The sequence below is a fragment of the Garra rufa genome, chromosome 10, assembly GCF_049309525.1.
Source record: "Garra rufa chromosome 10, GarRuf1.0, whole genome shotgun sequence".
NCBI classification, from domain to species: domain Eukaryota; kingdom Metazoa; phylum Chordata; class Actinopteri; order Cypriniformes; family Cyprinidae; genus Garra; species Garra rufa.
Genome location: NC_133370.1, coordinates 7,395,627 through 7,410,697, shown reverse-complemented (window position 1 = coordinate 7,410,697; position 15,071 = coordinate 7,395,627). Strand labels below are relative to the sequence as shown.

General features: G+C 41.3%; 2 protein-coding genes across 2 annotated transcripts; both read right to left on the bottom strand.

The window, feature by feature from the left end:
- Positions 1-9,563: 9,563 nt before the first annotated feature.
- On the bottom strand, positions 9,564-10,750 carry LOC141344254 (polymeric immunoglobulin receptor-like). The gene is made up of 3 exons (XM_073849086.1): positions 10,440-10,750; positions 10,058-10,352; positions 9,564-9,880 (listed from the first exon to the last, which is right to left on the bottom strand). The coding sequence occupies exons 1-3, from the start codon at positions 10,651-10,653 to the stop codon at positions 9,844-9,846; spliced, it is 546 nt and encodes a 181-aa protein (XP_073705187.1). The 5' UTR covers positions 10,654-10,750; the 3' UTR covers positions 9,564-9,843.
- A 2,495-nt stretch (positions 10,751-13,245) lies between these two features.
- Positions 13,246-15,071, bottom strand: LOC141343865 (CMRF35-like molecule 2). The gene is given in 5 exon segments (XM_073848535.1): positions 13,246-13,284; positions 13,457-13,603; positions 14,562-14,673; positions 14,675-14,825; positions 15,047-15,071. Coding segments are annotated over 5 exon segments (474 nt in total).

The window sequence follows — 15,071 nt, the reverse complement described above, 5'->3', positions numbered from 1 at the left end:
TTTGACTGAATGGTTCTTTGTGGAACCCAAAATGGTTCTTCTATTGCATCGCTGAGAAAAACCTTTTAATGCACCTTTATTTTTAAGAGTGTATGTAGGACTGTCCTAAGTCTAAAAAAATTGGTATGTATGAATGTCTCCCATCATGCATCATGTTCAGGAATGACCCTGAAATCTTGAAATGTTAAGTAAAACATTTAATTGTAAGTTAGGTATTGCACATAATATTATAGGAAAACAAAGTGTTGCACATTTTATTTTGTGCAAGATGTGTGTGTATTTTGTACCACAGCTGCAACTTTGTTAGAAGTAGCAATTACAGAGAAGTTTGAAGACCGCAATGACCGTATTTGGACAGGCTTACTAAGAAACACTACAATTTCGAAACAATATGACGTAACGAATCCTCCTTAACTAAAACCTTGTGACTTTGGTTTAATACACGCTCTGAATCACTGGTTTGAAACAAATGATTCACAAAGGTTTCACAGGTTTGTAAAGCAGTGCCTGTAAAACACCAATCAATTTATGCCATGTCATATTCTGTTGTTTTGGAAACATATTGTAAACATGAATGTTTTTAAATAAATTACATTAAAGTTTAACAAAGTTAATATTAGACATAAAGATTGCTATGTCTGATAAGGTCAAACATTATAATGAAGTCACCCTACTGTTAGAGAGCAACATGGTTTTCTGTCACTTCAACAAAATATATTTGTCGCAAAACATGTATGGACTATCCCACAAAATCTGTCCAGACTGCTCTAAAATATGATTTACTATGTTATTATTATTATGAGATTTCTAAGTGTATCTGGGTAATGTAAAGAGACAAGTTGGATGATAGATTTTCTTTTTCTTTTCTTTTATTGTCTCCCTTTTTTGCCCTATCTAATTGACAACAGTTTGTTATTTTTATTCAAACTTATCTTGTGCAGCTCTAACATAAATGACAGATGCTTAATCTTGTAAGGTTGGGTAAACTATGGATATGAAAGATGAGACAAAATTTAAAATAATAATCTCTAAAAAGTAATTAATTAATATATTATAATAAATAGATTTTAACTTATTTTAAATTATTATAATGTAAGACTAAAAGTTAAAGGGAAATATAAAAAAAAATTAACAATGAATATTATAAAACTTTGATTTGTTCCTTATTTGTATGTTACTTTGAAAAAAAGTATCTGCACAATGAAATAATCAATATAGTTTAGTAAAAATTATATAGGAATAAAGGACTCTAAATGAAGACCTTTACAATTCGGATGTACATTATTCCTGTCAGCTAAAATAATTAGGTGCATATAAAAGTGAAAAATACTCAATAATATCAAGCGTTAGGACCATTATTCACAATATAGCGAGGCCTTGAATATCCTAATGCTTAGTTAAAACTGTTGAAGTGGAGGGAAATGACCACGACAGCAAAAGATTAAGAAAATTTAAAATGATTTAGGAAATAACATTTGTTCCCTTTCGATACTTTCACTCGTACTGCTTCGTAAAGACGCTTATGGGAAAAGCTCCTTTTCTCCTGAGACTGAAGCATTTCAATAACGCAGTGTAACTGCACGGCCATTGGTTCGTGCAGTGTTAAAGAAACGAACCAATGGCTCGGCAGCGGAGATGCACAAACCTATGGTGATGATTCACGCCCGATCGCGCCAAAAGGGGCGGAGGATCTGGCTATATAAGCGAGCATTTCGCCATAGGGAACTCAGATCCTTCTTCTTCAGCGACGACTTCTGATCTTCGCAGAGACTGACTACACAGACTTCGCTCAAGAAAGCCTCTTCTTCGCCGTGGACGAGCCTCGCAGCGGATTCTCACTGCTCGGCGGATTGACGCTACGGAGCTGATCCCCTGCTGCTATCCGGCGACATTTAAAAAGAGCAAATTTCAAAGAGCAAATTTCAGGCGTTGTTTCAAATGCCACGGCGTTATTGTCGCTCGTGCAGAGCCCCTCTGCACGCCGCTGACTCTCACGCTGAGTGCGTCTCGTGTCTGGGTCACGCCCACGCCGAGTCTGCACTCACTGAGACGGAATGTTCCCATTGCGGGAATATGAGTCTCACTTCCCTCCGCTCGCGGCTAGCTTTCTTTTCAGAAAGCGATGCCGCTTCTCGCGCCCTCCCGCTTCCTTCCTCGCAAGAGCCTGCTAGGAAGAAGCAGCGGGGCAAGAGAGCTCAGAGAGTGGTGACAGACGAGCTCACACCGGCTCAGACCCCGCGTGCCTCGCCCTCACCCCATGGAGAGGAATCGCCAGTTCTCTTCCTTCATCCTGACCAGCGTCCCTCCGCGGCTGCGAGCGATCTGGTTTCATTTGGAGGAAGCGAATGTGAGGATGACAGTATGTCATTGGCCGCATCTGACGGGGAGGAGTTGTCGGGCTCTTCTCACGACCCCGCCCCCTTGCCGTCTACGCAACCCAGTGCCGCCAGCGCCGGTATGGATGCCGAACTCTTCCGCATCCTATCTAAAGCTGTCGAAGAGCTGGATTTACAGTGGTCTCCTCCCGAGGAGCCCTCTAGGAGCCGTTTGGACGAATGGTTTCTGCCGGGGCGCCTCCAGGCCCCTCGTCAGCGAGCTTCACCATTCTTCCCCGAAGTCCACGACGAAATTTCCAAGTCCTGGCGTGCTCCATACTCCGCCCGCCTTCATACTTCCTCTTCTGCTGCCCTCACTATGGTTGATGGCGCCGAGGAAAAAGGCTACGAGAAGCTGCTGCTCGTCTGCTGGACAGGCAGCTTCAGCGCTTCACTCAATGGCGGTACTCCAGGTGTACCAAGCGAAACTCCTCCGCGGGCTGGACGAGTTGGGCCTGGATGATTCTCCGCTCAGAGAAATCCGCAGCGCTACGGATTTGGCGTTACGCGCCACGAAGATGACGGCTCAGGCAATCGGACGATCGATGGCCAGTTTGGTGGTGCTGGAGCGCCACTTATGGCTCAATTTAACGGAAATCAAGGACGCGGATAAGGTCGCTTTCCTTGACTCCCCCATCTCGCCGACCGGCCTGTTTGGTCCAGCTGTGGAGGGTTTCGCAGAGCGCTTCACTGCAGCACAGAAATCGTCCCAAGCCATGCGACACTTTCTGCCTAAACGCTCTAGCTCTGCAACGGCTCCTAGTCGCCCCAAGCCGGCGCCGACTCAGCAGCCTGCAAAAGCCACGCCTCCAGCTGCGCAACCAGCTCCTCAGACGGAGCTCCGTCCTCGTTCACGCTCGGCCAAGCGCTTCCCCTTCCCTAAGCGCCAGGGACTTCGGCCAAGAGTGGTGTTGGACCAGGTGCCGCCAGCGTCTTCCTGATCCCAGCAGCAGGAAGAGGGAGGGGCCAAGTCTCGCAGCAGCCGGACCAGCCCCCAAAGTGCCTCTTTTGAACCCTTTGACACCCCGTTCTGTTCCGAGTGTAAAGGGACACATGTTTGTAAACAATTTAGCTGTAACTCACGGGCCCTTTGTATCAGCACCCTTACAGCAAACCGCTGTGATAGCGGAAAAAATAAAAAACAAACATTTTCAAGAAAAGAGCAAATTTCCTCTTCCAATGCTTTCAGACAGCATACAGCTGTGCGAACCATTACAGCCCCTGGCGACACGATCCGTGGCGTGGCAAGCCATCCCCGGAGTGTCAAAATGGGTTTTGGGTATAATAGAACGAGGCTATGTACTCCAGTTCGCTCGAAGACCTCCTCGCTTTCATGGTGTGATCACCACCTCAGTTCGCAGCAAAGACGCAGACGTCTTGCGATTAGAGGTAAAGAATCTGTTGGCCAAGGGCGCCGTGGAAACGGTCCCCCCAACACAGAGCGAGTTAGGTTTCTACAGCCGTTACTTCCTCGTTCCAAAGAAGGATGGCTGTCTACGACCCATCCTCGATCTCAGACAGCTGAATCGCGCCCTCATGAGACGGCCGTTCAGAATGCTTACACTAAAACAGATCCTCTTGCAGATACGCAAAGGGGACTGGTTTTGTTCACTGGATCTGAAGGATGCATACTTCCATATTCAGATCGCCCCCCATCACAGGCAATTCTTGAGATTCGCTTTCGAGGGAGTGGCATATCAATATACAGTCCTTCCGTTCGGACTGTCGTTAGCTCCTCGCACGTTTACAAAGTGCATGGACGCAGCACTTTCCCCTCTGAGACAGATGGGAATCCGCGTCCTGAACTATCTAGACGACTGGCTCATTCTAGCCCAGTCAGAGAACAAGCTAACGCACCACAGATCCTTAATCCTCAGCCACTTAGAGTGCCTAGGACTCAAGGTCAATTTTGCCAAGAGCGTACTGTCTCCCAGCCAACGCATTGCGTTCCTGGGAGCAGTTTTCGACTCATGTCAAATGAAGGCAGCAGTTGCGCCGCAGAGAGCCCAAGCCATTCGCAGGCTCGCGGCTTCCTTCAAAATCGGAGCCCTTCGCCCACTCAAGATTTTTCAGAAGATGCTCGGCCTTATGGCCTCAGCATCTCCAGTACTTCAGTTGGGTCTGCTTCAAATGCGCCCCCTGCAGTTCTGGCTGAAACCAAAGGTTCCTCCTCAAGCCTGGCGTTTAGGACGCCAGCGCATCAAGGTAGATCGGGCCTGCATAGCAGCCCTAGCTCCTTGGAGGTGCGTTCAATGGATGGAACAGGGCGTTCCCCTGGACTTGGTGGTCAGAAGGAAGGCAGTCTCGACAGACGCCTCCAACTTAGGTTGGGGGGCGCTGTGCGACGGCCAGCCTGCTTTCGGCCTATGGTCAAAAGCGGAGAGTCGCCTTCACATCAACTGCTTGGAAATGCTAGCAGTATGTTTAGGCCTTCACACCCTTCTACCTGCCCTGAAAGGACACCATGTCTTGGTCCGTTCGGACAGCATGACAGTGGTGTCCTTCATAAATCACCAAGGGGGCCTCTCGTCGAGACGTCTATTTACGATGGTAGAACGTCTCCTGAAATGGGCTCAGCTGCACTTCCGCTCTCTGAGAGCGACGCATGTGCCAGGCAAACTGAACCAGGGAGCAGACATGTTGTCTCGGAGCAACGTCTCCTCAGACGAATGGATGCTTCACCCTCATACGGTTCAGCAAATATGGGCTGTCTTTGGCAAGGCGCGAGTAGATCTTTTCGCCTCAAAAGACAATCATCACTGCCCAATTTATTTTTCGAAGGGACAGGACGCATTGACCCAAGAATGGCCCAATCTCCTGTTATATGCGTTCCCTCCGATCGCTCTGCTACCACAGGTCATCAGGCGAGTGCGGGAACAGAAACTCAAAGTCCTGTTAGTGGCTCCATTCTGGCAGAACCAGCATTGGTTTCCAGATCTTCCCGGGCTGCTCTCAAAAGCACCATGGCCCGTGCCACTGAGACGAGATCTCTTAACACAGGCGAACAGAACGATATGGCACCCCCAACCGGAATTGTGGGCGCTGCACGTTTGGGCTCTAGACGGGAGCCTTTAAGTCTCCCTGAGTCGGTTTTGAGTACTATTTCACAAGCTAGAGCACCCTCTACGAGGCGGCTCTACGATCTTAAGTGGTCTGTCTTTTCCGCCTGGTGTTCCACCCGCGGTGCGGACCCAATTACATGTGACATATCTGCGATACTGTCCTTCTTGCAAGAGCTGTTGGATAAGGGGAGATCCCCTTCCACGCTCAAGGTCTATGTTGCAGCTATAGCGGTATTCCATGACCTTGTAAACGGTCAATCTGTGGGAAGGAACGACTTGGTCGTTAGTTTTTTAAAGGGGTCAAGGCGGCTTAATCCTCCTCGCCCCGTCACGGTTCCGTCTTGGGACTTACCCACAGTGTTGAGGGCCTTGAAAGACCCTCCCTTTGAACCGCTTCAGTCCATAGGCCTTCGCCCCCTGACGTTGAAGACTGCCCTGTTATTGGCATTAGCATCAGTCAAACGCATGGGTGATTTACAGGCGCTCTCTGTGAGCCCCGTTTGCTTGGAATTCGGGCCAAATGACTCTAAGGTCATCCTGAAGCCAAGATGTGGGTATGTTCCCAAAAGTCTCTCTACACCTTTTAGAGACCAAATTATTTCCCTTTTGGCTCTTCCTCCTACGGAGCAAGACCAGGGATTTAACCCTCTCTGCCCCGTCAGGGCTCTGAGATGTTATATAGAGCGTTCTGCTCCTTTTAGGCAGTTAGTGTGTTTTGGTGTCCGCACCAAGGGGTTTTCGGTCACAAAACAGAGATTATCCAAATGGATTGTGGAAGCCATCACGCTGGCTCACTCTTCTTTGGGCCTACAATGTCCCATGGGAGTAAGGGCCCATTTGACGAGGGGCATCGCCTCGTCCTGGGCGTGGTCTAGTGGTTCTTTCTATTGCAGAAATTTGTGCGGCGGCAGGCTGGGCCTCACCGTCCACATTTGCTAGATTCTATAATCTGGACGTTCCAGTCTTACAGACTCGGGTCCTTTCCGCATAGTGGTATGTCTGTTACCAGTATGTTATGTATAGTGCACCTTGGCCTCTTTGGAGCTCCAAGTTGTACTAATTCCTTGGAACGGACGTTTATCAGGCTATCTGATGGAACAAATTGGCCCTTATTAGTCCTTTAGTGCTAGGGTCATGTCAGTCGTTCCTCTACCTTAGCAACGGCGGGATTGTACTGGTTCCCCATAAGCGTCTTTACGACGCAGTACGAGTGAAAGTATCGAAAGGGAACGTACTCGGTTACTTTCATAACCTCGGTTCCCTGAGATACGGGAACGAGTACTGCGTTGCTGGCCGTGCTAGGTAGCTGCACGACTCAGTCGTCGCTTCAGTCGAAGTACCTGAGTTCCCTATGGCGAAATGCTCGCTTATATAGCCAGATCCTCCGCCCCTTTTGGCGCGATCGGGCGCGAATCATCACCATAGGTTTGTGCATCTCCGCTGCCGAGCCATTGGTTCGTTTCTTTAACACTGCACGAACCAATGGCCGTGCAGTTACACTGCGTTATTGAAATGCTTCAGTCTCAGGAGAAAAAGAGCTTTTCCCATAAGCGTCTTTACGACGCAGTACTCGTTCCCGTATCTCAGGGAACCGAGGTTACGAAAGTAACCGAGTACGTTATCTAACATTTGAGATTAATGTCATTTGAAAAAAAAAAAAAACATAAAGACAATTAGCAAATGTTCTATCTATCTATAATGGTTACACAAGAATCTACATCGACTAACCATCAAGCAAATATAAAACATAAGGCTTAGGATCTTTGAGGTCAAAGTGGAGAAGAATTGTTTTTTCATGCACCTGTCAAGTTTGAGATTTTGGACTTTTTGGTTTTTCATGGTTTTTTTTTCAGACTAGTGGAAAGAAAAAAAAGTTTCTTTTATAGCACTTTATCTTTGTGTCAATAGATTTTAATTACAATGCATATTTTTAAAGGCCGTTTTCTAAAAAATAGTTTTTTTCTCCTACAGTAACACTTACACACACCAAACGTTACATTTTTATTCCTGTCTATATCCTGAATGTTTTTACAGATGGATATGTTCACATATAATTCGCTTGTTTTTATACAATTTATTCCTCAAATATTTTTTAAAAATATAGTGTTTCGTGTTCTAAGTTTTTTCTGAATTATGTTTTGACTAAATGAGATACCCAAAATTCCCTCTGTAACATTTGACTCTAATATGTCAAAAAAAAAAAAAAAATTTAAACTGACTTCATCCAGTGTTTAATTTTTGTACTTGAAATGTGTGCAAATCATGATAATTCGTATGTATTTTACGTAAAATGTGGTTCTACAAAACATACATTTACTTACGTTTTTCCAGACACTAAAACGTACAAAAATGAAGTATTTACAGCATCTAAACGTGCAAATACATACGTATTTTTAGCATTTTAACGTACAATACTGACGTATTGACAACACCTGAAAACAAATCCTTATGAATACTGAAATCGCACTATATTGTTGCTAAAATGGTAATTCCCTGCATATTTTGGTCAGTTACGTTTTATATCCTTTTATATTCGCTATAAAATGGGTTTAGGTTTAGGTTTTGAGGTAGGTTAAGGGGGCTAAAAATCTAAATCGCTTCTTAATAACATGATGAAAAAGCATTGATACGAATATCTTAATAAAATAAAAGATATGTAAATATTTGACATTTTTTAGTTAAAAATACGTAGCTGTTTGTACGTTTTAAAAGTTGAAATATGTCTAAATTGTATGTTTAAGCATCAATAAAAACATACAAAAAATTACGTTTTGTGCCTCTAAATGTTACGTATAAGGGCGATTCTCAGACCATGGGCACTTTTATGTACTTTGGTCATATTTTTAAAAATACATATAATTTTGGTCAAATTCCTCTTTCTTTGTCAAGCTATCAATAAAACCAACCTAAAAAAAATTACTACCTTTTTATTATGATTTTTTAATGCTTTTCAACCTTCTTTTAGGTGTCAAAATCAGTGTTTTCTCCTTGTTGCACACCCAGACTTTTGAACTTCAACAATGAAAATACAGTTTAAAATATGACTTATCTGGTAACTATTACTGTACTTGAATTAAGCACTAGTAAAATAATTAAAATACATTATAGAATTTAATGTGAGACCTCTATCAATATTACTTTTTATACAAAATATAGCTGTCGAACAGTATTGGTATCATTTCCACCACAACACAGTAATGTATCTTTAAAAAGTTTGTGTGAAGTTGTGTGATTTTTTTGATGTTTTCTATGGAAATGTTGAGTGACATCAGAGCACATGTTGGACATGGAGGAAATTAAAATTTTCATCAACATCAAATGAAGAAAAATCAAAGTAAATTTTGCTTGTTCAGTGAATATTTTTATTTTACGTCTTTTCCACCACATGCTGTACCCTCAATGGTTTTATTAAAAAGCAAAAAAAATTAAGTTAAATAAGAATATTTTACATACACAAAATGCTAAGTAATAATTCAAAGCCAATCAGTGAAGCTATCTTCTATTTTTTTTTACAAAAAACTGCAGAAATGTCATTTCCACCACACTGCCCTCTGTGGTGGAAATGACATTCATGGTTACAAAGTAAAATTTACATGTATTGCAAGATTAGATTTGCATGACTGTAAATGTTTCAATCCAGAAACAGTCATGTTCCAGCATTGGGACGAAGCTTCTCTACATTTACATTAATTTCTTGTCATTTTCACAACACGCTGTCATTTCCACCACAAACATTTTTTTTTAAATATTTAAAAAGTTCTCATCACACATTAAAAAATGTTTCCACAATGTATGAGATCATGCTCTACTTAATATAAAAACTAAAGTTATTCTATTTTTAAATAACAGCTGTATATTGAGATGAACATTTGTTCATTGCAGGTCGAAAAAAAAGTAAAATATTAACAATTGCTCTTGTAATCTAAGTTTGTCCTCCTACAGACCTTAAAACAAGACAAATTATTTAAACTTATGAGACTGAGTTATGTGACTTTTGAACAATTTTTTTTCTTCAACTTCACAAGGCTAAAAGTGTCCCTATAAGAAACACCCATAAGTACCTACGTATAAACAATGAGACCAGACTGAATTAGCGCATATTTATTTAAAAAATGGATCATTTGCATATTTAAACCTAACATTTTACAAAAACTTGTAATACAAAAATTGTTTGCAATTATCAATGTAATCAATCAACTGGGTAAGTAAGGTGATAACTATTAGTTATTTTTTTTTACCCCATTCACCTGCAGTCTCTTGCCTTAAAAGGCATTTGAAAAAAAAAATGCATAAAGACACTTAGCAAATACTCTATCAATCTATAATGGTTACACAATCAACTATCCGTCAAGCCAATATAAAACATAAGGCTTAGGATATTTTAGGTTGATGTGGAGAAGTATCTTCTAGTTCTGTGCCAGACAAAAATGCTCCATGTGCCGTCTGAAAGATAAAATATAATAGCACAACATCAAGATGATGCCACATTGTGTATATTCTGGACATTCAAAGGTACCAAAAATCACATTTAATATATAATTGCAATATATTATGTAACATTTAAAATATATTAAGATAAATGTCTCTTAATCTCAATAATAGGAGTTTGTTAATACTAACGTGACCGTGAGATGAACAGGATTCATAGCTTGTCCAGCAGAACAGAAGTACCAGCCAGAATCAGTCAGTCTCAGTCCAGACATCAGCACAGTGAAGGATCCTCTCCCATCATCACTGATCTGGACTGATGAATTTTGGGATGTGACAGTCTTCTTCTCTTTGTAACAGCTCCGATCTTTATATCTGCACCACCATTTGACTTCATTCTTATATTTACGACTGTAGAGACACTGAACACTGATATCACCACCTTCATGTCCAGATACACTGCTGCTCACCACAGACACATCAAGAGCTGAACATACACACACCACATCATTTGAGATGATAAAATACATATTATAATGTGTCAAATGTTGTTATAAATGACAAATTCTCTTACCAGATTCAACCTGGATATAAAGTCTGTATGTGGTAGTCAGTTGTCCTTGAATGTCCATAACACAATTACAATGTCCAGTGTCTTTATCCTGCAGGTTTCTCATAGTCACAGTAAAGAGACTCTGATCAGGATGATCAATTACTGACAGATTGTCCTTTGTTGTGTTTGCGTATATGGAATCCGTTTCTGAGTACCAGTATTTCCTATGCTGCATGTATTTCTCATCATAATAGCATGGGATGGTGACAGATCCTCCAGTCTGAACAGTTAATATATGAATTGACCAACTGAGGTCACATTCAACCAGTGTTGGGCACGTACCTTTAAAAAAGTAATTAGTTATAGTTACTAGTTACTTCCCACAAATAGTAACTGAGTTAGTAACTGAGTTACATCATTATAAAAGTAACTAATTACCAGGCAAAGTAACTATTGCATTATTTAAAAAAAAAACTAATTTAATATAACTATAAAATAAATATAAAACATTGCACACTAATCTACACTATTTTAATGTTGTTGTGGGACAACGTGAGAGACAACTATCAAATTCAACATATAAATATTATCTATAGTGGAACAATAAAGCACAAATAAAGCATAGATGGTTTAGAACTTTAAATATTTCTATTTCTAGTCCCATTAGGACTACATAACCAGCTCTCGAAGATATTTATCTACACTAAAATCGTTATTCATAATCTCACGACATTGTCAAATGAAAATACACATACGATTAAGACAATGGCTGTGTGTTGTGATTTCGGCTATACTTGCTTGTAAAATAGAGTTAGAAGCATCAGAATATGTGCATCAGAAAGTGCTGCTTCTCTGCCGCTCACTGAACAGAGCAGACGCAGACAGAGAGAGAGGGAGAGCGCGCGCGGCAGTACCAGAGAGTCTCATAAACTAAATAAGGTTTGTCCAAGAAGTCGCTAGATTTGTCGCTAGGCGCTTTTTCGAAAAAAAGTCGCTAAGGGGGTCTGAAAAGTTGCTAAATCTAGCGACAAAGTCGCCAAGTTGGCAACAATGCGTGCGCGTGCTTGTGTGAACACCCGCACTACTCTGCCTCTGATTGGCAAACAATGGAAATGTACTCAATCTAAGCCAATCATCGCGTTCTCAGTTACACCACGTTTACAGACACACCAATCATCATCATCACTGGTTATGTGTCCCGCCCCGGACCCGAACACACACAAACCCCAGAGAAAGAGAGGTTCATATGGCTGAGAGAGACACGCTGCTCGCATGAAAACCACTTCAGCGTTCTCAGTTATAGTAACGGGCATTTTATTGTCAGTAACGGTAACGGCGTTGTAACGGGGGAAAGAGTAATTCGTTTGATTACTCGTTACTGAAAAAAGTATCGCCGTTAGTAACGCCGTTTATTTATAGCGCCGTTATTCCCATCACTGCATTCAACACCTTAACAAACAACACACAAACCACTATCATGTCCAGGATTAATAATAAATCACTTCTTAATTTGTTCAGTCTTCACATAAAACCCAATCAAAGCAACACAAACAGCTAAACATAAACTGTGCCATTAGAAAATAATTAACATGATTCATTTGTACCAAACACATCACAACATTTAATACTCACCTAAAATGAGACAAAATCCGACTGAAATGTAGAATATTTTCGTCTTTGCATTTGCAGACATTGTGTAGTTTTTTTTCTGTATCTGAGCTGTTTTAACTCTGCTTACACTATCTTCTGTACTTCCCTTTTCATACTAACTTGGCACTTAAACATCTTGCGTCACCTGGCTGAGAATAGACACTAGATCAGGGTTTCCCAGACCTCTAGTCCTCTGGTAAGTTTAGCTTAATCATAACATTTGAACACGTTTGAACAAGCTAAACAAGGTCTTCAAGGTTATTAGAAATTCACAGTGTAACCTATTGTGTGTTATTCAAGAACCACACGAAGCAGGTCACCATTAACCAAGGGATTATTATCAAAAGGAAGAAGCGACAAAAACGATTAGAACACCCGCATATACACTTGAGTGCAGGGCAAGGGAAATTCCCCGAATCCTGAGCCTTAAAGGGATAGAAACCCAGACCGTTACAACAGGCAGGTAAGATTGCAGCTAAACTCTGGAGGAAAGTGAACCAGAGCTGAGAAACACTGCTCTAGATTTCAAGCAAATTTATGTAGTAATTGATGCACTTCAACACTTCTTTCATGTATATCACACTTTTATTTAAATTTTAGTTTTACTAGGGGATCTGGTAGGCAAGTACTAAATTTTAACAACCGCATATACACCATATACACCAGAGCTCAAACAAAAGGTGTCCATGTAAACATAGCATATGAAAGTTATGGTTATACTGTATGAGCAAGTGCCATTAGTAATGTCAGTAATGAACCTTTTCAAAACCTTGAATCAGCTGAACCAACTGCTTAATGAAATTTCAGCCACACACTGGCGATACCTGGTGGTAAAAACTGTAAATGCAACAAAAACTCAGGTCAAACATGCAAAACATACAAAACACCTTTGACAAACCAGTTCCAAATGTTTCACTAAAAGTGTAATCTATTAAATGACAATAACAATGTTGTATGGACTGAAGGGCTTGGCTAAATAGTTCAACAGATACTATAAGCTAATACTCATTCTTTTTACAAGTATCATTAAAATAACTACAAATGTATAAAACTGATTTGAGATTATATAAAAAACCACACCTGCGATGTTGGCCACGCACAATTTACACCGACTAATGTCAAGCAAATATAAAACATAAGGCTTAGGATCTTTTAGGTCGATGTGGAGAAGTATCCTCTAGTTCTGTGCCAGACAGAAATGCTCCATATGTGCCGTCTGAAAGATAAAATACAATCGCACAACATCAAGATGATGCCACATTGTGTATATTCTGGACATTCAAAGCTACCAAAAATCACATCTTATAAAATAAAACTTACATTGCAATATATCATGTCACACTGAAAACATATTAAGTTAAATCTCAGTAATAGGAATATGTTATTACTATCGTGACAGTGAGTTGAATAGGATTCAGTGCCTCTCCAACAGAGCAGAAGTACCAGCCAGAATCAGTCAGTCTCAGTGCAGTCATCAGCACAGTGAAGGAGCTTATCCTATCATCAATGATCTGGACTGAAGGATTCTGGGATGTTGGGTTTACATGTTTTATGGGGACATTCCATAGGCGTAATGGTTTTCATACTGACAATCCGTATTTTCTATGGCCCTACACCTACCCTACACCTAAACCTAGCCCTCACAGGAGATTGTGCACACTTTTACTTCCTCCAAAAAACTAACTGTGTGTGATTTATAAGCCTGTTTCCTCATGGGGACCTAAGAAATGTCCCCACAAGGTCAAAATTTACTGGTATTACTATCCTTGTGGGGACATTTGGTCCCCATAATGTGATGAATACCAGGTACACACACACACACAGACACACACACAGACACACACACACACACACACACACACACACACACACACACACACACACACACACACACACACACACACACACACACAGACACACACACAGACACACACACACACACACACACACACACACACACACACACACACACACACACATGTTGGGTTTACATGTTTTATGGGGACATTCCATAGGCGTAATGGTTCTCATACTATACAATCCGTATTTTCTATCACCCTACACCTACCCTACACCTAAACCTAGCCCTCACAGGAGATTGTGCACACTTTTACTTCCTCAAAAAAACTCATTGTCCATGATTTATAAGCCTGTTTCCTCATGGGGACCTAAGAAATGTCCCCACAAGGTCAAAATCTACTGGTATTACTATCCTTGTGGGGACATTTGGTCCCCACAACGTGATGAATACCAGGTGTACACACACACACGCACACACACACACACGCACACGCACGCACACACACACACACACACACACACACACACACACACACACACACACACACACACACACACACACACACACACACACACACACACCAGTCACTTGAAATAAAATACAAATCTGACATTAGAATTGATTGAAATAATTACAAAATATCATACCAGATTGAATCTGGAGATAAAAATCACATGTGATTGTCAGTTTACCTTCAATCTCCACTCCACAGCACAATAATAACGTCCATCAGGTTTTGTGCTCCACAGATTTCTCATAGTCACAGTAAAGAGACTCTGATCAGGATGATCAATTACTGACAGATATTGTGTTTGTGAATGTTTTGGACATATCAGTTTCTGAATACCAGTATGTCTTCTGATGTTTGTATTTTCTGTCATAATGACATGGGATGGTGACAGATCCTCCAGTCTGGACAGTTAATATAAAAGACCCCCTGCTGTAGCATTCAACACCTAAACACACACATACACACACTGTTGTCATGTTCAAAATGAACAATAACTCATCTTCACAATTTAATACATTAAAAGCGACATGATCTAAGCATAATAAACAGGACTAATTAAAACTTCTTTGCGTATGTGGCCATTGTGTAGTTTTCTTCTTCTGTATCTGAACAGTTGTAACTATGCTTATAGTAAATAAAAGTCTGTTCTTCCCTTTTCACACTCACAAAGAACTTGATCATCTTGCGTCAT